This window comes from Calypte anna, chromosome 3 (genome assembly GCF_003957555.1).
Source record: "Calypte anna isolate BGI_N300 chromosome 3, bCalAnn1_v1.p, whole genome shotgun sequence".
NCBI classification, from domain to species: domain Eukaryota; kingdom Metazoa; phylum Chordata; class Aves; order Apodiformes; family Trochilidae; genus Calypte; species Calypte anna.
The window spans coordinates 81,457,878-81,481,207 of record NC_044246.1 but is presented as its reverse complement, the minus strand read 5'-3'; the positions used below and the strand labels follow the sequence as shown (position 1 = coordinate 81,481,207).

The following is a 23,330-nucleotide window of genomic DNA, read 5'->3' as shown; positions in this document are numbered from 1 at the left end:
CACATAGAAAAAAATTTTGCATCAAGGATTCAAAGCAAATGGTGACTGTGAAGTAGGCAATCAGCAGTTTTTGGGTTAGGTGAAGAGTCTTAAATGAGCATTTGGGCATAAAGTTGCCTGACTTAATTCTAGTATTAATTCTTAAGAGAATTAATTATTAATTATTAATTATTCATTTATAGTTCTGGAGCTATTTATCACATTAAAGAGCAGAAATAAGTCTAAATTCAGATGTGGAGTTTGATTATCTAGTACTCTGCCTCTTCTGTGTTTACTGAGGCTACAGACACTGGTGCCCTCTTTCTAAATGCAACGCCTGCTTGAGTATAGTGAAGTTGTCACACTTGCACCATGTTGACATTCATCCTAGAAATGTAAACAATTTGCTATTTTACTCATTAATGTCTGTTCTTGGAAGTGTCTTAGCAGTACTAGTGCCATCCTAGGGTGACTCTAGAGGAACAAATCTGTACAATGACATGGAACAGTTATTTGAAATAATACCTGTAGAGTATAAACTGGGTCAGGTATTCACCTGATAAACATTAAATCAATTTCAAAACTTGAGGCTGGGAAATAATAACTCAGAATACATCTAATTTCAAAACAAAGTGGAAAAACATTTCTATGTCATTTTCAGGAATCGCTTTCCCTTTTTTTTCCCCAGGCAGATATTGTACTACCTATTCAGACTAAGATGCCAAGACTGTATTTCCAAACAGTACCTTCTGGCATATTTTTTTGGTTTTCCAGTGTAATTGCAATCTCATCTTCTTGAATAGCATCCGGTGTTGCCAGGTTTAGTGCAGATGGAATTATCCTATTTCCATAATTCCTGAGTTTTTCCACGGTATCCATTTCAGCCTTCTGAGAATTCTGAATTTCTGACTCCTTATTAAAACGTTTATCAAAATTAATATTGTGTTTTTCAACTTCTTTTTCCCTCTGCAAAATGATCAGACACCATTTGATTAGTATAGAACAAAAAAGCACCTTGAACTTTAGAGGATATCATGGTATAACACGGGCAACAGCAAATCTTGCTTTTTCTTACAAGCTTTAGTCCCATACACCAGCTTTAGGTCTCACTCAGCAAAGCCCATGCCAGAGGTTCTGCTTGAAATGCAGCTGCGCATGGGCTGGCAGACCCTGCCTCGTACCACACAGGCCATAGGGAGCAAGTTTTAATGAAAACCCACTGGAGTTTCTGTCTTTGGAGAGCCTGTAATACTTCCTTTGAAGCTGCTGGCTCACGGATTCTGCTGTTAGGTGCCTAAGGGAGCACAGGGTACCACAGTTCCCATGCTGCAAAGCAAAAGTGACAGGATGCTGTGAACCATTCCCCAGTCCAGGAGGAAGATTATTGTGGGACTGTCACTGTTTGCTGTGAGAAAAGGCAGTCAGCACAAAGATAGCCCAGTCCTGAGAAGGTGTTGCAGTGGGACTGCAGCAGGAAGACCTCCATGGAGCTGTTGAAACAGGGCTGAGCGTCCTGACATGAGCATGGGCTCCAGAACTCCCCCCTGCCGCAGTGCAATCCTACATGCATCCTTCATGCAGGTGGGGCTGTTTTCTCCTATGTCTCATACGTAGGACACTTGTCTGTCCCATAATCCAAGTTTTCAGAGTCCTCACTGTGGTGGCCTCATGCATGCTGAGTTTCAGGTATCAAAACCTTGCAAAAATACAAGGGCTGAATGGAGGAATAAATTCCCTGTTTCAGTACTGTGTCCTGCTTCTGCCAAAACCCATCTCCTTTCAGGTCTGGCATTCCTGACAATTAAATTCCTGAAATGTATTGACTACCTACATAGATATTCCAGATCAACATGAGCTATTTTTTTTTCCACATTCTCTATATCATCTTTGACAGACCCACTTTGTTGTTAGGCAGGTACCACTTCAACAATTATCTGCAATGAGTTTTGATCTCTTCACTGCCATCTCCACATAATACAAACTTTCTGTTTCCAGAATCAGAGAGAGGTAATTTTTTTTTTTTACTGTGGTATACTTACCTTTCATGATTTACTTCTATTCTTCACATTGCAAAGTACTCCCCTTGTGAAAAATATGTTTTTAATCTAAAATGCCGTTATAAAAAGTGGGTGTAATTTGTGGAGAAAAGGCACTTCTGAAACTTTGCATGTACTTTGTGAGTTAGCAAAAATGTTTGGAAAAATTTGAAGGGCTCCAAACCTCAGACTTGTGGGGTTACTCCATCCTCCCTGCATAGTTGCAGCACCCAATCACAATTAAGGAAATTATTTTTAAAGTATTTATAGAAAGAAACACAGTATGTTTAAGTTGACAACATATTGCTAAAACCACACTAGATCAATTGGGAATTTGAGATGTCATAAGCATTTTAGGCTATGCAATCAAATAGTCTCCCAGGATTTTACAAACTGCTAGTTAAGAAAACAAATTTTCATCTTACATTTTGCAAGCTGTCACCTTATATACAGTATATCAGAAAACTTGCCATGACTGGTTTTACTGCCAGACCTCTTAAGAGCTAATTGGTTAAGCACCTGGGCAGGAAGCTTTTTGGCAGAAATGTTATTTTCTGCAAGGACTAGCTATAAAGTTCTGGATGGCAAATTGTAATCATTAAGGCTCCCTCTTCTACAACAGAACACATAAAATGTAAAAACATCGCTTGGAGAAATTACGATGCATAAAAGGACAGCCTGTGTTTCAAGTTTATCCAACGACTTATGGCTCAAATTTGAACATGGAAAGGATCTTATGCTTTTTGCAGGGTCAAGCTTTCATCAGACTTCTCTAATTGCACCCAGAAAAATGAGAATCACATCTGTTTGCATCCACCAAAACTATTATTTGCATGTAGAAATGCTAACTTGTGTATACCAAATACAATGACTTGCATCGTTTTTTCAGAGTGTTTGAACATTTGTACATGAAAAATAATTTCCACAGACTTTTTTGCAGCTGTAGATGAGAAGCTGAAACTTTGTCCTTAGGAAACAGTGTGTTTTTTTGGTATTGTGTGAAAAATCACAGCCTAGTCTGCTGCCTGGAATGAGTTTAATGCAGTGGTTTGTGAATATATGTTGAATTCCAAACAATGTTTTGGGATGATTGTATTGGTAGAATTTTTATTGCATATTATTCATGAACATTGTCATGAATGCAAATACTTTTTCCTTTGTGTTGATACTTGATATGTTTGGTTCTTTTGGACAGAATTTTCAAAAGAGCCGGACGCCAACTTTCTCTACAATTTGCTTGAGGGGAGGGTTTTAATTTTCTAAAAAAAATGGGAGTATTTTTTTTTACCACCTTTAGTCCTTTATAAATATATGCATATCTATATCTGTAAGTCTGTAAATATCTCTTACAGACTCATGCTGTCTTTGTAAATATCCCTTTCCATAGGCAGGCAAGATTGCCCAATACTTTTTGCAGTCCTATAAAGAAATAATGTACACGACTGGTGATTTATTCCCAGGAAACTTTGTTTTCCCTGTGACTATTGGTTGTTACTTATTTGCTTCACTCATTTGGATTTAAATTTGCACTCACGCTGATGCAAGTGCTGATTTTTGTCCTTCAATTTTATGCACACAAGTTGTCTTGTTGAGCTGAGTGAAACTATTCAAAAGTTAAAGCAGATGCATGCATTTGCAAGAAAGGGAGAGCTGAAAGGAAATGATGTGATTTAATGATGGATCACACACTGCTAGCAATAAATAGCAAATAGTTGGTGTTATACAGAATAGAAAGATCATCTATCTATCTATCTATCTATGTGTTTTGAAATATCCTTGGCATAATTTGTAATATACATATCAAATACTCATGCTGTTGTAATTAAGCTCCAGTAACATTATCAGGATCTCTGCAACAAGAAGAAAAAAAAGTCAGAATTTTTCCCCTTGCACTCTGTTAACAATCTTCCTCAGTTTCAGCTCCTTGTGGCTTGGTGCAGTGGTCAGAGAAGGGCATTTCAGCCCACCAAAGAGGTGGTTGAAAGTAGCCTTTTTTAGACCAAAGCAGAGAATCCTCCCTCCAGGATAGTGCCCTGCCAGCTGCAGACCCAAGCCAGCACAGTGTATAACAGGCTGGGCTCCAGTGGAGCTGGGGGCTACTTTAGGCTCTGCCTCTGCCCAAAACCATCATGACATCCATGTGGGGCTCCTCCTTGGTATTCAAAAGATACCATTCTTTTCTTTTCCCTATATACTTCACATGTGCTTATAAAAAAATATATGTTTTGCTGTTATGTGAACATGTGCATAGATTAGTTTTTGCTGAAGAACAGACTGGAGGATACTGTAAAAATAAGAACATTGGGTAAGAAAGCCCAATTTCATTTCTTAGCCAGCATTTCTTCCTCTCTCCCCTCCTTTTCTGCCCAAACCCCAGCCTTTCTGGGCAATAGGAATACTATTGAACACTGAGGAAGCTGGCAAGACAGTGGAAACATTGGTAGTTGTGATTTAAAAAATCTCCTTGTGAGAAGTGATTGCTCAGATTAATTGTGTAAAAGGCTTCAGTATGAAAGAACTGAGAGGTGCAAATATTGACTGTAAATATTTGCAGAGCCCAACTAGCAAGTGAGAAATACTATTTTTTTTATGATACAGAAGAACATAAGAGGGAGCAGAGGGATGAAATTAAGAAACAAACAATGTAGAATGACTATCTGGGAGAAAGGAAAAAAAAAAAAAAAAAAGGTTCTACAAGCACTCTCATCTGGTTCATGGCTGGAGCAGAAATTACGTCTCTTGAGACTCCCTCTTCTAAACAGTATTCCTACCTAGAAAGGTTGGACCAGATGATCCTTGAGGTCCCTTCCAACCTGGCATTCTGTGATTCTATAATCTCTGAATGATACCAATAGCAGGCTTTGGGTTTATGAGTTTTAAGGTAGCATTTGCAAACCCTGTGCTAATGAACAAGAGGAAACAAACTTTTAATAACAGGCAAGATGGTGTGAATTGGTCTTCTCTAATTTCTTAGTTTCTACATCTTAGTAACAGATATTAGAGTATGTTATTTCTGAATGCATCCAATCTGCCAAATTCAGGCTTCTAGCTTGTGCCTGTATTTCAGGTTCTCAGCAAAGCTGTTCTCCTAAAAGTGAGACATTTTCCTGCAAAGCTGCCAGCAGGAGATTCTGTTTGCCTAAATGCAAATTTAAGAGGTCCCCACATCAAAAGTGAAGAACAGCTCTGTTTTGTGGTGCAGAAGAGAAAACTCCACACCTAGGAGTTAATGTTGAAAGGGAGAGAGGAAAGGTGCAGAAATGAAGAATTGTGACATGACCCAACTTGATAGACCCCACAGTGTGTACCCAGTTCACATGCTAGAGATGTCCCTTCTAGAAAAGGACCTGGGGGTGGATGCCAGGTTGAACAATATTCCCTGGCTGAAAAGAAGGCAAATGGTATCCTGGGCTGCATTAGGGAGACCATTGCCAGTAGTTTGAGGAAAGTGATCAAGCCTTTAGTCAGTGCTGGTAAGGCCACACCTGGATTGCCATGCCCAATTCTAGGCACGGAGAGACATGAACTGAGTGGAGACAAGAGTTCAGCAAAGGGCCACAAAGATAGAATCATAGAATCATAGAATCATAGAATTGGCTGGGTTGGAAGGGACCTCAGAGATCATCGAGTCCAACCCTTGAACCACCGTTGCGGTTGCTAGACCATGGCACTGAGTACCACATCCAGTCTTTTTTTAAATATCTCCAGGGACGGAGAATCCACTACTTCCCTGGGCAGCCCATTCCAATGACGGATCACTCTTTCCGTAAAGAAATTCTTTCTAATATCTAACCTAAACTTCCCCTGGCACAACTTAAGTCCATGCCCTCTTGTCTTGTTGAAAGTTGTTTGGTAAAAGAGCCCAACCCCCACCTGGCTACACCCTCCTTTCAGGTAGTTGTAGAGAGCGATGAGGTCTCCCCTGAGCCGCCTCTTCTTTAGGCTGAACAACCCCAGTTCTCTCAGCCTCTCCTCGTAGGGTCTATGCTCGAGTCCCTTCACCAGCCTGGTTGCCCTCCTTTGGACCTGCTCCAGAACCTCGATATCCTTCCTGAACTGGGGGGCCCAGAACTGGACACAGTACTCAAGGTGTGGCCTCACGAGGGCTGAGTACAGGGGCAGAATCACTTCCTTGGACCTGCTGGCAATGCTGTTCCGGATACAGGCCAGGATGCCATTGGCTTTCTTGGCCACCTGGGCACACTGCTGGCTCATGTTCAGCTTCTTGTCGATCCAGACTCCCAGGTCCTTTTCTGCCTGGCTGCTCTCCAGCCACTCTGTCCCCAGCCTGTATCGCTGCATGGGGTTGTTGTGGCCAAAGTGCAGGACCCGGCACTTGGCCGTGTTAAACCTCATCCCGTTGGAATCAGCCCAACTCTCCAGTCTGTCCAGGTCCCTCTGCAGAGCCCTCCTGCCTTCTAGTTGATCAACACTCCCCCCCAGCTTAGTGTCGTCAACAAAAGGACTTTCTCCTGTGAGAAGAGACTGAGGAGCTGTGACTGTTAAACCTAGATAAAACTCAGGGGGAATTTTGCCAAGGTGTATACATACCTGAAGAGAGGGTGCAAAGAGGGCAGGCTCTTTTCAGTGGTGCTTGGTGAAAGAGTTGGAGGCAATGGTCACAAACTGAAACACAGGAGGTTCTCTCTGAACATCAGGGGACACTTCTTCACTGTGCAAGTGACCGAGCACTGATTCAGGTTGCCCAGGGAGGCTGTGGAGTTTCCAAACTCGGAGTTTTTCAGAAACCACATGGGCATGGTCCTGGGCAACCAGCTCTACATGTCCCTGCTTGAGCAGGAGTTTGGATTAGATGACCTCCAGAGGTCCCAGCCAACCTCAAGCCAGTCTTTGATACTGTATTAGTGAAATGAAACTTCTCTTTTACTTCTTGCTTCACCAAACCCCTCCAACCTGCCTAGTGAATATCTATATACTAGGATTTCAAAACAATAGTCCAAACTGTTACTACCTAACATTCAGAGACATTTTTGGGGTCTATGCTCGAATTCAGCTCGACTCTCTGTTTTAAGAGGGTACTTTGTATGCCAGGGGTGGCAGGAAGCAGCACAGCCTCTTAATCAGCTTCTAACTTACTTTATGCACATGATCGCTTCCCTCTTCCACTCAGGTAGGATGTTGAAAGAGGTCACAGAGGACGTGAAATGCTACCACTTGCCTGGAAGGCTAGATCTCTAGGGGCTGTAAATCAGCTTGATATCCAGAGATTCAAGAAAGCTGGTCAATAGCCTTCACAATACAGCTCGTTTTGAGTGACTTACGAGTTAGCAGATCCAATTTAAAATTATAATATGAAAAAAATCACATATGTGAAAGAAAGCCTCCTCCCCCTAAGCAAGCACACACACACACACACGCTCACAAACTCATATTTTTGAGTTATGGCTCTGCCTGAAAACACTGCACAGGCTGTTGTGACCTTGGGGCAGTGGGCTGGGATGGAGATCTGGATCTGCTCAAGCTCATCTGAATAATTTCTAGAGGAGCCAACTGGACCTTCTCAAAATACAGCTTCTCCAGGGCGAAGGCTTTGAATAGGAGGCTAATTGCTGATGTGTGTTGTTTTGTAGCTGAAACTTTTCCCATTGCACTTGTGTGTTAGAAGCTGGAATTTGGCTTCCTGTCTGCCCAGTTTCTGCCTGAAGCAAAATTTTTATGACTGAGTTGTGAACCCCTTAGTGGAGACGGCTGTAAAAGAAAAGCTTACAGCCTTTTTAACTAATTGTGGCCTTTCCAGTGATTAACATAATTTTCTGAACTTCTTTTTAAAATTTGTGTCCCCTCTGATCTTATTCCATGTGCCTGAGTGAGTCAGAGCTGAAGTGTTAGTGTGAGGTACAGTGGTAAAAAAAAAAAAAAAAAAAAAAAAAGAAAAGGTGATAGGAAAAGATTTTGCAGCTTTCACAGCTTCCCATTTGCCTCTCCAGACTTTGGATCAGATCCTCATGGACCAGTCAGAAAGGGAAGGGATGGTGAGGTCACTGAGATGATAATGTTCCTTTTCCCAGTGGAAAAGTAATCTTTTAGGAAAAGCAAAATAATTCTTATTCCCATTACAACTGCCAGTCCATTTAAAAAATTCATTATTCATAAAAAAGGTGTATTTATCTCTGTGAAAAAATCTCTTAAAATAATCACCTCTGAGAATGCCAGAAGGTAGGTTCCCTGAGATCTGCAACTTCATTACTATTTTTGCTGAGTTTTTTGTCTCATTCCACAAAAAAACACCTTTTATACCTGTGCTGTGTGGCTGTCATAAGAATCCAGGGAGCACTTAAAGTTTGTCATGACCATGATATCTTACCTGGGCTCTTCTGTGGTCTTTCTGGTACCTGAGCAGTTTCCTCAGCAATAAGCAATAAGCAGCCATAGCAGAAGAGGGTCTGTTATTTATTAAAATGTTGACAACTTCTGAAAGACTAAACTCCATCGTTTCTGTCATGTAGTTCAAAACAACAGGATTCAATTCACTGCGGCAGAGTCTGAAATATTAGGAAAAAATATTTAAATAGATGTGTTCAGGTGCAACGTCAGAATTTACAGTATAGGAAATTCTACAGTAAATACACAGTATATACAGTATATAGTGGGTAGTACACTTCTCATGATGTAGTTGGCATGGGCTATGTCAATTCTAAAGGCAAATTACAATACATAGTTGTACAAAAATCCTCTGTCTGGCTATGCTAACTTGACTGCTGAGCTGAGGCTCTGTTACAGCATGTATTAGGTACCCTGTTGTTGATATAGTTGGTTACTCTGAAAGGACACCTACTAGGATTAAGCTTGAAAAATTGAAGGATGGAAAACAGCATTTTCTTATTTTAATCTAGGGTGTATATTTTGGTTCTCAGTACAGTAGTCTCAAGTGGATTAACAGGGAGATAGTGTGTGTGTATGTGCATAAGACAGAAAAAGCCCCAAAGGCAGGAAAATCATTAAAAAATAAACTATGGGAAAGTACAGGGGGATTTTTTTTGTAAATAAGATTGTGATATAAAACTGGATATGTTACATTGATAATTCTGGCTTCATTGAGTAGTCTGGGAAAGGCATTTTAGAAATATGACAGTGCTGGATTCTGAGAGACATTTTTTCAAACCAGTATGAATGGGCACAGATGCATCTGAGGGGTGGGAGAGAGGGCACAGGTGGGAAGGATGGGAAGGATGGGCAATTCTCAGAGAAATGAACAAATCGTGCAGAGATTTCTAATTGCTCTGCCTGTGACTGGTGGTGGATTGTCTGGCTTATGGTAGGAAAACCTGCCCTGTGTCCTGTAGCCACCATTGCACATGGTGCAGATTGCACAGGTCAAATTACTCCTTTTTAGGCTGGTGTAAACTAATGGCTTTTGCAGGATGATCTGGGCACAAAACAGTTGACCCATGACTAGCTATTTCAGCTGTGAGTAAGATGTAAAGGGTCAGCCACTGAAATTAGGTACTTAAAGACATGCAAAGTGTACTTGGCAGTCTCCCAATATGAAAGATGAATAACATCTCAAAAGTTGGCAATGTTTATGTGAAGTGTCATGTTGCATGTATCCATTTCAAACTTTTATAATAATGTTAAACCGTAAAGTGGCTTGCTAAGAAAAAATGGAGACTATTTAAGGCCTGTTACAAAGACAGATGAGAATAAAAATGATTAGAATAACAAGAATTTCAGTGTGATTTGAAAATGTCATTCCCTCGAGTGGGCATGTGAGATGTAGTTTTGAAGGAAAGGATTAGGAGCACACTATCTATAAATTAGCAGCACCAGTGAGGCATGTTGAGAACAAAACTATTCATAGAAGGATATAAGCCATTCTATAAGGATGTTTCTACTTACATAAATTTTATCCCTGGTTAAACAACTTGGTGTGGTGTTTTCTGAAATAAAATTATGTCGTTTTGGAACTGCCTGGAGCATGCAGCAAAAATCTTCCAAAAAAACCAACCAAACAAAATTCCTAAAATCCCCAACAATTCCACCCCTCTTAATCCCAAATAGCTGAAATTAGGTATTTAAAGACAGGCAAATTCAAAATATTTAAAGACATGAAACCCAGGGTGGGAGAGACATGTGAAAATTGTTACCTGTTCTCAAAGGCAGCAGCATTCAGTATTTTCCTGGTGAAGCCTTCGTTCAGCCATTTGTCTTTTATTGCTTCTTTGACTCCTGGCCTCTTAGCAGGGTCAGGCTCAAGTAAGGACTGCATGAACTGTACAGCTCCTGTTCAGCATTCAGATGAAATGGCTTCTTTACTAGCAACATCTGATTATTTGGGCAGTGCATTTTCAGATATGTGGCATTTCCCCATCTCATCCACGCTTGTAAGAACCTCAGCTAAAATTCAGTCTTTCAGGCTACTTCTGTACTGATAAATGAAACAGCTCCATCTCTCCTCTGAGACTGCTGTGGTCCCTTGTGGTGATTCTGTTCCCCCAGGGATGCCTGAGCAGGGTGGGCAGATCTATGCTGCTGTAGATACAGCACTGGACCTTGCTTCCAAATTTGCTTGATTCATGCCAGTGAATACAGTCTATGGCATCACAGACTACATATAGCAACCTCAGCATTGTGCTCACCCAGCATTTGATCAAGGCTCCTGAGAAGGGACCTCCTGTGCCAGCTGACTACCCAGGAGTTATGTTCTTCCCAAAAAGGACCTAATCTCATTGATAAAACTCTTTGTATTGAGGGAAGGAGATGGACACAAGTGCTCAGATGCTGCGTTGTGCTTTGCTTTCCTAGAGCTGGGACAGAGAAAGATCAAACATTCCTGTATGTCACTCAGCTTCATACTGCATAAAGTTCCTTTTTTTTTTTTTTTTTTTTTTTTCATTTTGAAATGAGCAAAGTGGCAAGTGAGCATTAAACTGGGAGCGTACCACTCCTTTCACTTGTAATCTCCTTCAGAGCTTAGATCTAAAGTATGCAAAGCTTGTTTACTACTGCTCTCTCACTAAATTCCCAATGGGCAAGTGAACAATGGAGTTATCCACAATATTCCACTAACTGTGTGGGCTTTGTAGAAAAGCAGAGATAATGCATTTATTAGTAGAAGCTATAACAATAGCATAAATAAGAAAAATTAGAAATTTTTAAATTGCAGCTATGGAGGGCTTGTAGAAAAATAGAACTGCTATCTGGTAACCAATCTCCAAAGCAAGCTAAATGAGAGAGTAATGTACAGACATTCTGGACAGCTTTGGTAGATATTCTCATACCATTGACTGGGGGAGAAAAAGAAATTGAATCACAGTCATCTCCTCTTAATACTGTAACTCCAGACTAGATCCAGCTAGCTTGGTCTGGAGCTGCCTGCTGCTTCCCAGCACTTAGCTGCAGGCAGCCACTGAAGCTAATTGTGCTTCCTAGGCTTATTCTTGCCCAATGTCAGAGGAAAGCTGCTTGAAATGATGGGGAGATGCTGGTAGATGGCTGGGAACAACTTGTCTCATTCTGCTCTGCTTCCTGACTTGATCAGTGAAGCTGCATGATCAGGGCTGTCAGAGGGAGCTCAAGCCTGTGATAGTCAATGGGGAAGATGCTGGTTGAGGTGTAGAGAAAAGAGGGACTCAAGCCAGTAGAATATAGGAATCGTTGCAAAGCAGCAGAATTTTGAGCTTTGAGGAAGTAAATTTTGGGCTGCTGACCCAGTGTGTATATGCACCAACAAGACTTCTGGGTTTTAGAGCCATGGGCTGTAATTCAGGTTAGAGTTTTTGAGAACTATCATTGCCAGTTATCCTAAAAAACTCCATAGACTGTACCTCATTAAAGACTGTCAATCTAATTCGGTGAAAAATGCTGTATTTTCACATGCTTTACACAAATAGCCCTCCCATTTATTAAATAACCTCAGTGTTGTGGGTTCTCTTTGTAGCCAAAAGATAAGCTCTTCAGGAAAAATTGTCTAAGGTTTTGATAAGTGATTTTTGGGAAAACCATGAAAGAATGCCCAGCTATGGCACACAGGATGGGACATACTAAACATAACAGTGTTCTCATTTACTGCACAGCTCCTTCACTTGTGTTAAAGCAACATGCATTTTATTCCTGTAAATAGGAATGCAGAATAGTCATCTTCTGAAGAGGCAGCAGGGTTATTTTTCCCCTAGCCTGAGATCAAGAGATCTTGCCTGAGGCACAAAAAAAGTTGTTTCTAAATGCAAACAAAGCAACTGGAAAAGGTACCTCTGAGTTCCCAGGAGATTGTGTTATGGCTAAATTAACTTCATTACATGGGTAAGACCTTTTATACCTCAGTATTTCAGTATTTTTTATAGAAGTTGGAGTGCTTTACCAGGGGAGATATCTGAGGGAATAGGGCTTATTTCTCCAGTTAACATCTTTTGATGTAGTTGCTTGATATTAAAAGGTTCCACCGTGAAGGGTAATGTGCCGGTTAGCATAGCAAACATGCTTACACCTCTGTCAAAGAAAAAGACAAACATCAGAGCTCCATATATTGCTAACAAATATTATTTAAAAAATCCCACAAAGCTATGACTCAGGCTTCAGAAATTTGCCTTCAATATCAAGGAGAAGGTTATAGATTACCTCTAAACCACAATTTGTACTGAATATACATCTTACACCTTTTTTCTTTGTGTAAATGCCATTTTATCTAGAAAAAAAATGTTGTGGGAAGTGTGTGTAAAATACAGTCTGCAGTGAGTAACTGGAAAGCCTGCAGTGTTGAAAGTGGAAACCTGCTGTTTATTTTTAATGTAAGCTCATTGGAGTGTCAGTGTAGTGTACCCAGCCCATCAGAATAAAGCATTTTGGTTTGGAGGCTGAGTGACAACACAGAACTGGGACTGATGCGATAGATCCTGTTCCAAATAATCATTCAGTTCTTCTTGCATTTCTCAGATTGCTAAATTAGGTGTGACTTTTGCCTAGAAGGCATTTGTTTGGTAACAGCTTGCTGTTGGCTAAAGACTTAGAACTTTAACTCTTGCAAAACACTAACAGCCTGCTAGCAGTGACCAGCAAACTTTGTGCAGATCCGATGTTCAGAAGTACCAATGTTGGGAAAAGTTGCTTGGCTGTCCTGAGTTTGCAAAGGGGGAAGTTTCCTTGAACACTCTCCATGGTACTTCCTTGCTCTGGCTGAGCTGTGCCACCACAGCAGCACTTCTTTCATAGAATCATAGAATCATAGAATCATAGAATCATAGAATCATAGAATCATAGAATTGGCTGGGTTGGAAGGGACCTCAGAGATCATCGAGTCCAACCCCTGATCCACTACCGCTGCAGTTACCAGCCCATGGCACTGAGTGCCACATCCAGTCTCTTTTTAAATATCTCCAGGGATGGAGAATCCACTACTTCCCTGGGCAGCCCATTCCAATGCCTGATCACCCTCTCCGTAAAGAAATTCTTTCTAATATCCAACCTAAACTTCCCCTGGCACAGCTTGAGACCATGCCATCTTGTCTTGTTGACAGTCGTCTGGGAAAAGAGACCAACCCCCCCCTGGCTACACCCTCCTTTCAGGGAGTTGTAGAGAGTGATGAGGTCTCCTCTGAGCCTCCTCTTCTCCAGGCTGAACACCCCCAGCTCCCTCAGCCTCTCTTCATAGGGTCTGTGCTCGAGTCCCTTCACCAGCCTGGTTGCCCTCCTTTGTACCCGCTCCAGGACCTTGATATCCTTCCTAAACTAAGGGGCCCAGAACTGGACACAGGACTCGAGGTGTGGCCTCACCAGCGCTGAGTACAGGGGCAGAATCACTTCCTTGGACCTGCTGGCCACGCTGTTCCTGATACAGGCCAGGATGCCATTGGCCGTCTTGGCTACCTGGGCACACTGCTGGCTCATGTTCAGCTTCCTGTCAATCCAGACTCCCAGGTCCCTTTCTGCCTGCCTGCTCTCAGCCACTCTGTGCCCAGCCTGGAGCTCCCCATGGGGTTGTTGTGGCCAAAGTGCGGGACCCGGCATCATCCTTTTCATCATCACTTTTCATCATCCTTTGCTGTTTCTCTACTGAATTCAGTCAAGACAGTTATTTTAGGTATTCAGGAAATTCAAGTTTAATTTATCTGGTTGGTACATCAGTGCAGATGCTGATGATGCTATCTCAGAAGCAGAACTTGTGCACAGCTATGGTATTTTTTTAGTGCTTTCACATCGTTGAAAAACCAGGAGAAGATGATGGCAATGTTGAATAATCATGAGAAGATGGTGGCACCTTTTTCTAGATGTTGCACTGGTTTCCATTTGAACCAGTGGTGTATGGAGAAATACTTTTCATTGCTCTCAACTAGGACTTATCTCCATTTAACCATCTAAAACCTAGGGAGCAGTAGATATCAATGGGAAGGGTCAGGCCTGTCCAAGAGAGGTTAATCACAGATATTTTATGCAGGTATTTTAGGCTACAGTCAAGTGTTTCAGATAAGCTATCTCCCTGCACTGACAACAGGACACCAACTGCCTGGTATAACCCAGATGCCCAGTTGTTAAACAGCTAAATTTAGGTAGGATCAGTCTCTTCTCACTTTACCAAACCTTGTGATAAATCTGGTCCTTGAATATAATGCTTTCCAAAACTTTTCTGATGAATCCTTTGAGTAGCAGACAAACAAGAAAACAGAGATACAAAGGAAACAAGCTGCAATGAAACATCATTGAGTTGACTGAAGTAGCAAGGATTGCCATTCTGTAATACAGAATTAGCATGTGGATTAAATGTGGCTGGAGTTGAAGTAAGAGAGGCACCACTGAATATTCTCTGATGACTGGGAGAAACATGCAGTGTAAATGTATCTCTAATGTTGTTACAACATTAAATACATTTTTCTTTTAAACACTGCAGACACTGCCATGCATTTTAAATTGCTGGTGATGCTATTCATGATCAGTGCTTTAGACTGGCAACAGCTCATTTCATCAGCCTACTGGATGGGGAAATCCCTAAGGTGGGAACCTGGGGAATGGATGGAGCTCCTTTCCTAAAATCTCTTTTAAAACCTTGCACTCAAGTTGTAGATGGGTAACAGTAACATAATTAGTTAATTGTAGATGGAATCTCACCTTATATGAAACTTGAAAATTTATTAGCTATGAATGACTATTTCTCTGCTATCCAACTGAGCTATCTAGATTTGTTTGAATGCAGCAGGTTTTTCCTCACGTGGTACATGAAAACTAGTTACTCTCCACTCCTCCAAAGAATCTTTAAAATCTTGTGCACAAAAGCAATGACCAGGCAAAACAGGCATTGCTGTTCATTGTTGCCTCATAGGAGCCTTAGCTGTATTGCAGCTGAATAGGGTTGATTTTCTGAATGTGACTGGATATAGTTTTCTAGTTTCTGTTGTAATGATGTCTCGCCAGTCCTGCTGCAGAAAGTCTGTAATTCTGCATTATATTGAAATATGCTTATTCCAGAGTCCAGTAATCTGTAATTCTTTACTTATTTCATGGCAGGAGAAGTAATTTATCTTTCTAATTAATATTTTGGTCCACCAGAATGATCTTTTCCACTGTGATAATGTGAATAATTCTGACTTAAACTGCAAATCTCTTTTTTGCCCAAGATGTAGAATACATCTATTTTAAACAACAAGAACCATTTATAAGTTTTGTATAGCCCTTAATCTGTTTTGTGATGTTTATTACCAGAGTGAGCTCAGTCAGCAGTTCTGTGGTTACTGTTTTGCCTTCATTAAGACATCTGAAATGTGAAAAACCTATAATCCAATTTAAGTGGCTCTACTTACATGGACCAAACATCCACTTTTGGACCATATCTCCTATTAGCAAGGAGTTCTGGGGCAGCATAAGCTGGGCTTCCACACTGGGTGTGCAGCAGCTCCTGGGATACACCCTCAAACTTCGCAGTATTGCTCAATCCAAAATCTGACAGTCACAAAACCAAAGACAAAAGTAGTTTAATGTCCTCTCAAAACAGTTTTACTGTAGCAATAAGCTGGAGAAAGGAGAGAGATGAAAACAGCAGCTGGCTTTAACACCTGGTGGGATCTCAGCCGAGGGTACCGATTCGGGGTCCAATAAAAAATATGCCATGAATTAGCAGAGGAGGAACAGTGAAGTTACCCAGCCCTGGGCCTCATCTGCTTGATTTTGGTTTAGCTGTTTGGTTTGCCTCAGTTGACTGCAAGCTAAGAGGAGAGCAGAGCTTCACAGCTGCATTACCCTGCCTTAATGAGCTTCAGCATTTGGCTCAGCTGGGCCGTGCTTGAGCCCCTTGTAAACGTGGGGTAAAATGTGCTATAGGTTTTTCTCTGTGTATCTGCATGTGTGCAAGGGGGAGGGAATAGAAAGGTGTGATTGTAAAGAACTGGCTGGCTATAAAACAGGGGTGAAGAGTTGGTGCCTTTTTTCTCAGAGGTGTTAAGCTTTTAAAAGTTTGGGAAACACTGGGTTAAACATGTGGCGTCTCTAAAAGCGAGGTTTCCTTGCGGGGATTTTTCTGTGTGGTTTCCATAGAATAAAATTGATGTTTCTCTGAGCTGTGTTAACTGCTTGGTGCAAATTCCTTTGTTCTTATGTTTATTTCACAGCTCTACCAAGGTTTCTGTTAGTGACCAAAACAGTATTTTATTTTTTTTTTACACTTACCAAATGAAATTTCTAGTTGGAGTAATGACTCGACAGAAGCTAATGCAGCCCTACCTGTGTTTCAGCCCAGAAGATTTATTTCTTTGTCTACAAATCACTTCTGTTAGGAAAAGCTTTCTACATATAAAAGCTGTAATTGTTTCTTGCTTCTCCAGCAATACGCAAGGGAAAACAAGAGGCAAAATTGTTTTCCTTGTACTCTTAAAAATATCACAAAATTACAGAATCATCTGGGTTGGAAAGGACCTCTGAGATCATCAAGTCCAACTCTTAATCCACTAACACTGTGATTATTAAAATATATTTTAGTTAAAGCTCAAATAAACAAGCTGTTAAATTATGCTTTATAACTCTTATTTATTCTAAAAGCTCAGGTTTGTTTATTGAAAAGGCACAATCTCTGCTGTTTAAATGGTAGCTGAACTGTCACTGAAATGCACATAAAAGACAAAGCTGAAAACAAGATTCACAGGTAAAATTCACCTACCAACGATCTTGATGTTGTTGTTCTCATCAAGTAGAAAATTTTCAATTTTTAGGTCCCTGAAAGGAAGACAGAAAAAAATTCTAGGATTCCTGATATTCCAGATAACCATCTACAGATAGTTTGTAGTAAAGTTTAATTGAAATAAAGACAATAGTTCTGCACAGCTTTGCCTACAGTTGTAACGAGATCCTTAATCCTTCCTGAAGTTTTCAGTTGGAAAAATCTAAGTTTTCTGTATTTCAGGGGAATATTTTATGAATTTCTTTTTTTAGAGGATTCATTTTAGGAAACATCCATTAAAATGAAGTATTTTTAAAAAATGTACACCATTAATTCTTTTGAATAATAATAATAATAATAATAATAATAATAATAATAATAATAAAGTTGAGTGCACTTGGACCCACAGCTTTTTTGTCTTTGTTTGAAATAGTGAGCACTGTTGAGTATTTCTGCTTTCTTTTTGACATACTCATGTCTGAGAGCTATGAAGAACGAGAAGGGAACTTTGTGTGCTGAAGCCATGTCAGGGACAGATACCCTGAAGGTGAGGGCATCTCTGCAGTGCTTATGTCAGCAGAGTCATCTAGTATCAGTCATCCCCAAAGGAGGGTGTAATTCAGAGCTGCAGAAAAAATACTGTTATCTGGCTAACTTGTTTATTGTGGAAACATTTATATCCTTAAAGATTCAATTCAAACCAAAAGCTGGAATGTTGCTCTACTGTGGGGAGTGCCCAGAGTGGCAGCTGAAATCTTTCAGAGCATGGGGGAATCCTCAGCCACTGTAATTTGGGTGTTGGGAAGTGGTCCAGGAGCTCGTGATGCTTTGCTGACTGCCATCCTCCCATGTGCTGCTGGGGGCTTCCCTCAGCTCTGTGGGAGTAAAGGGGGGCTGAGCCAGTTCCAGAAGCAGCTCTGAGTATGTGGATTTCCCTCCCACCCTCTCTGAACTTGTGAAGTGCTTTCATCAGCCCAAAGACCTCAGGGAGTAAAGGAGGACAAAGCAGAAGGAGGGATGAAAACAAGGACAGGGGCAAGGAGTAAGGGCTGGGAGAACTTGTCCTGCATGAACAGCAATGTGTTGCTGGAGGGGATTATGTCTGGAGGTGTATCCAGTGGTCCTGATGAGTGGTTTCATGGGAACATCCCTTTATTTCCATGGTTCTGGATGAGACATCATTCCACACAAAACCCTCTGGTGCCCCAGGCTGAGAGTGGGATGGAGATGGTTTTAATGATAACTTTTTAATGGGTTTTAATTTGAATAGAATGTTTTCTGGAGTGGTAAATAAGCCAGTGCCCCAAAGCTGGGAGTTAGATTTAAGATAACTTTGTTCATAGCCTAACCCTGTGACATAACCCTGTGCACTAAGACTGTGTGGTTTAAAACTGGTTGTGTTTCAGGCCACCACAGCCTACCATCAGACCTAGCATCCCACAGTGCACTCTGATGACTTTTACTATACTACAATTAAATAATGTTGCATTGAATTGCCACAGCTGCAATAGGCTGAGCTGAATGCTCACACAGTTATAAAAATGTTTTTTCTTTCCAGAAAAAACTGATAATGGTCACTGTTAAAGTTTATGTAGTGTCAGAAGTTGTCCTGCATCAAAGATACATTTTTCTTTTTTCCCAAAGGAAACTTTACCAAAGATGTTGTAAGTTTAAGCAACATCACAATTTTTTTCTTCTTCTTCTCATTCCTATGGGGACTTCAGAGAGAGTGCTTAGAGGAAGCTTCTGATGCTTCTCCAGGTCTTTGGTCCAGTAGTGATTCAAAAAAGGATATATACCATTTTCATATGGGAGAAAGGAAAATATATAGGAAAATGGGGAACTATACATACAAGCAAGTTACTGTCACTTAGCAAGTGCCTGATTTAGAAGCTGGTAGCTGACGGTGTGTGTGAATTAACCCAATCCAATTGCAAGATAATGTAATTTAGTTTGTATGTCTTTTTTTTATTTGAAGCTTTTAAGCTCAGATGCATCACCTCAATGCTTGACCACATCCAGAGCAGGCACAGGGATAGTTTGCAGAGCTCAGCTGATGAGTGTGAAGCTTGTGAAGCTATTGAACCCAGTCTTGTGCCCAAGTCTTGTATCTAGCACAGTACAATGCTGTGTGCTGAGAGAACAGGCAAGCTTTCAAATACTTCATTCTCTGGATCATTTTGGTGACTGTGGCATCAAAATCAATGATGATCTTGCATGTACAGGAAAGGTGCTACCTTTGCTATGAAATGTAAATTCAACCTTAGTTTAATCATGAGGATTTGTTGGACCAGTGCTGATTTTAGTGCTGAATAGGAAAAGCAAAGCTCAAGAAATAAAATAGCTGTCAAAACACAGCACAATATTTCTGATGAGTGATCTCAATTTGGACTAAAAATAATAAAAAAGCTGGCTAGTTTTTCATAAATGATATTATTAAGGCAATGGGAAATACTGTTTTTCTGAGGTACAGCCCAGGGGTAAAAATCAGGAACGTCCATCAGCCACTTCTGAGAAAAAGTAAATTAAATTAGCAAATTGCTAAGCTTATCACTCAGGCACCTCTGTTCTAGTAAAAGAATGGACCCCCAGGCATAGACAGAAGCATTGGCACACAGTTATCCATCTCATGAACCATGATACCTGGTGTGATTTAACAGCACTTTCCCCATGAAGCAGCAACTGTTCCCAACAGGCAGCTTGGGAAGTCTCCTTTCCTGGTGTTGAAGCAATGCAAAGAGTTGAGCTTTGCTCAGTTCTTAAATGAGAAAGTCAGATGGACTTGGTGAGGGTAACTTTCCTGTTTCTGTGCTCCTCTTTCTGGAAATGTTGAAGCCTTCCTTTCAGAAAAGAATACACCCACAATTATCCTCTACAGCTGAACTTTTGCAAGCAATTTCTATAAATCTCTGCAGCTGGAGCTGAGGAGTCAGGTTTTTCTAGATCCTTCCCTGTCTGCTTCTGGTATTAGGTCAAGGCCACAGCTTTGAATCTCCAAGCTAGCAGGTGGATCATGAGCTGAGGTACTGCTGACCAAGCCTATGCCCATGGTTTGGCAAGGCAGCTGGGCTCTTGCTGGACCATGCAACTTCATAAACCCTAGGGCGAGGTGTTCTTGAGAGCCAGGGATGAATTTTTCTTTGACTAGGGAGGGTTGATAGTAAAGCAAGTCTCTGGAGGGACTCACACAACTTTGTACCTGGCTACTCTCCTGGTGTGCAGCAAAATTTTTCTCTCTTGCAAAGATTTCCCAGCAAAAAGTTACCAACTGAAGAAGATAAAAGCAGGAGAAGAAGCCAGGCTACTTTGCTGGTCTCTGGAAAGAGTTGTTTCCAAACAAAAAGGGAACAGGGCTTGAGAAATTAATGAGGAATATTGTCATGGGAAGAACATAAGTGTTATGAACATTAGCACTGAAGAAATGCAGTAAAATAGATTACATCCCCAGCAAGGCAGGAATGTCAGCCTGGACTAGATGGGTGAAATCCCCTTGGTTTATTCTCTGGTGGGGTTTTTTTTGTTTGTTTAAATTCTTTTTGTTTGTTTGTTTAAATTCTTAATACTGACTAATTCTTTCTTGTCCATGCCTTATTAATTAACAAATGAAATATAATTAAGTGCCAGATTGCAAGCATTTCAAGTTATGAAGCACTTGTAAATGCTGAGCCATCACATTCACAGCTTATTTGTTTCATGGTTGCTGTAATGATGCAGTTGATTGAATTACTTGTTAGGTCCTGGAGGCTTTCTTGATGAGTTCATGTTCCACTTCAAATTAAGGTTCTGCTAGACAGTGAGTTACGAAGTAAAATAGAAAAATAGTGGGAAAAATTTGCTTCTTGCCTATTTCACTACCTAAAATGGAAGTCCTTATTCTACTGCTCTTGACATATGTGCTAAGATCCCTGATGGGGAAAAGAAAATCAGCTCTCCTTGCATGGGCTGCTCAGGTTCCTCTAGCAATAGGAACCTAATTGTTATCTGTAATGCAAAAGTCATTGACCTGCCACAGTCCTAGATTTGCAAGACCATGTCCTCTGTGCAGGCAGAGAGATGTGATTCCCCAGTCCTGTGTTCCGAGTGATGTGTGGTTATTTCAGTATGTTGTGAAGTAAATATTTATAGGCATATCCACAGTGAAATATTTGAATTAGATGCATGTTTCTGAGATAATCATGGCAAAGTATTGGTTTGTTATTGTCATCAGCTCCTACGCCTGGACTTCGCTACTTTACAGCCCAAGGGGTGAATAACAGCTTATCTTCTACCACCACTGAAAATGAAATACTTTATTAAGAAGCACTGAGAGAACATAGTCTGCTTTGCAATCCCTGTTTTTGTGATGGAAAACTAAGGAAATTCTCATGGTGAAGAAAAGCTCTCCACCTTCTTGCACGCTGTCTTATCATACTGTTGTTTGGAAGGAGGGAAACGTCTTACCTGTGAACAATCCCCTGGCAATGCAGGTGCTCTACTGCAGACAGAATTTGCCTGGTGTATCTCCTTACTTCCCTTTCTGCCAGCCTCTTTTTGTCACAAATTCTGTCCAGGAGGTCCCCGCCAAGGCACAGCTCCATCACCATGTAATAGGAGTTGTCAGTCTCCAAGGTCTCGTATAGCCGAACAACATTGGGGTGCTTAATCATCTGGTGTATCCGTGGCTCACGCTTCATGTTTTTTAGAACATAGGAGTCCTGCTTGGCTTTTCTCTTGTCAATCACCTTTATTGCTACCTAAATTGCAGGATATATGCAAAATGGCAAAAAACTTTGCAACCCAGGTTAGTTTTCAAAGGGATGGGGAGTAAGCTGACATGTGGGAGAAGCTGTTTTTGATGTGGTGTTGATAAACAGTATTACAGAAGGAGATATTCCTGATAGAAGAATACACTTTTTATTACTCTTGAAGACCAAAATAGGAAGTATGTCATATCTACCCCACTGACTGCATTAATACATACACATATATGATATGTTCTGAAATGCAAAAAATTGCTTGGTACTTCCCTGGTAACTGCATATGCACCGTACCACATCTTTTTTCTAACGTGTTCCCTTCTGACTTGTTCTAGAAGTCCCTCAAATTACTGGCTATAGTGGGCTGGAATTAGACTAGAGCTAGATGTCCAGTGAAGAGATAAAAGCCACAAGAACAGTAAAAATAAAAAAGCCGCTGCATAGTAATCCACCTTTCCACAGTTACATCCAGTGGTGGGTTCTTTTAGCCCAGCTGAGCTAGGGATAATATCAGTATTCTGCCATATAAACAATTGCTGTTGGAGTGGCTGGCTTTTCCATAAGAGTTGTTCATAGCTGTAAAGGTCAGATATGTGACACTAATTACTCAGGGAAAGCAGATTTGAAATTCTCCTTAACCATCATCCTGTTCTCTTTCAGCGGGAGGATATCTTTGTTGACTATATTGTTTTATAATTGTGAAAACAGTTGCACTCAATACATATTCACACATGTGACTGATTATACATGAGCAAGCAATAAACTCAATTTATGAGGTTAATTTATGAGGATAAGGTTCAGAGGATAATTCACTGAGTAGATTGTGGTTTGTGGATTAAATGGTCTGAAAATTTCTGACGTAAGTTAGTGCGAGGTTATTTGCAGTTCCTAGCGCATGGTACCCCCTCGTTAGGACCTTACCTTCTCCCCCGTGGGGATGTGCAGCCCTTCCATCACCTTGGCAAAGGAGCCCTTGTTGATCATTTTTCCTACGAGGTAATTCCCAACTTGTTTGGAGTGAGGGAAAGTCTTCCCAGTCTCTTGGGGCATCTTGTTAAAGCAAGCAGGTATTTTTATATCCTTTAAGTTCTTCTTCCATTCTGGTAATATCCCATTCAAGTTGCCAGTATCTGTCATTTTGTCATCCAAGCCTACTTTCATTGCTGTAGGCATCCCTGGAGAGTCAGATTTGTGTTGCTACTTTCCAGATGTTACTTCTGATTCACAGCAGATCCAGGCATTAAGTCTCTACATCTTGTGGTGCAAGTGCCATCCTGCTGATCACAGAGCAACTAATCCTTTCCCTCTGAGACTCTGTGTTTGTCACTGATCTCTAGCCTGAGCACACAGATCTGCTCAAGCAGAACCAAGTGGTAGATTATTAACCTAACCTGATACACCATGTCAGTTAATGCCCCAGAGCTGCAGAGGCAGATGACACATAATCCCAGCATTAGCCTGGAATATAGGCTAGGAGGCTCTTCC

The 23,330-nt window shown here is 40.9% G+C and overlaps 1 protein-coding gene across 1 annotated transcript in view; it reads right to left on the bottom strand.

Annotated features, from left to right (window-relative positions):
- Window positions 1-23,006, bottom strand: part of LOC103529913 (hormonally up-regulated neu tumor-associated kinase homolog A) — a 76,728-nt gene extending 53,722 nt beyond the window's left edge. The window contains exons 1-8 of the mRNA XM_030447564.1: window positions 22,767-23,006; window positions 21,550-21,842; window positions 17,110-17,165; window positions 15,761-15,899; window positions 12,334-12,461; window positions 10,121-10,256; window positions 8,341-8,518; window positions 726-945 (exon numbers count right to left, since the gene is read on the bottom strand). Of these exons, the coding sequence (XP_030303424.1) occupies window positions 726-945; window positions 8,341-8,518; window positions 10,121-10,256; window positions 12,334-12,461; window positions 15,761-15,899; window positions 17,110-17,165; window positions 21,550-21,842; window positions 22,767-23,006 (1,390 nt within the window). The remainder of the gene's footprint in view (window positions 1-725; window positions 946-8,340; window positions 8,519-10,120; window positions 10,257-12,333; window positions 12,462-15,760; window positions 15,900-17,109; window positions 17,166-21,549; window positions 21,843-22,766) is intronic.
- Window positions 23,007-23,330: the final 324 nt, after the last annotated feature.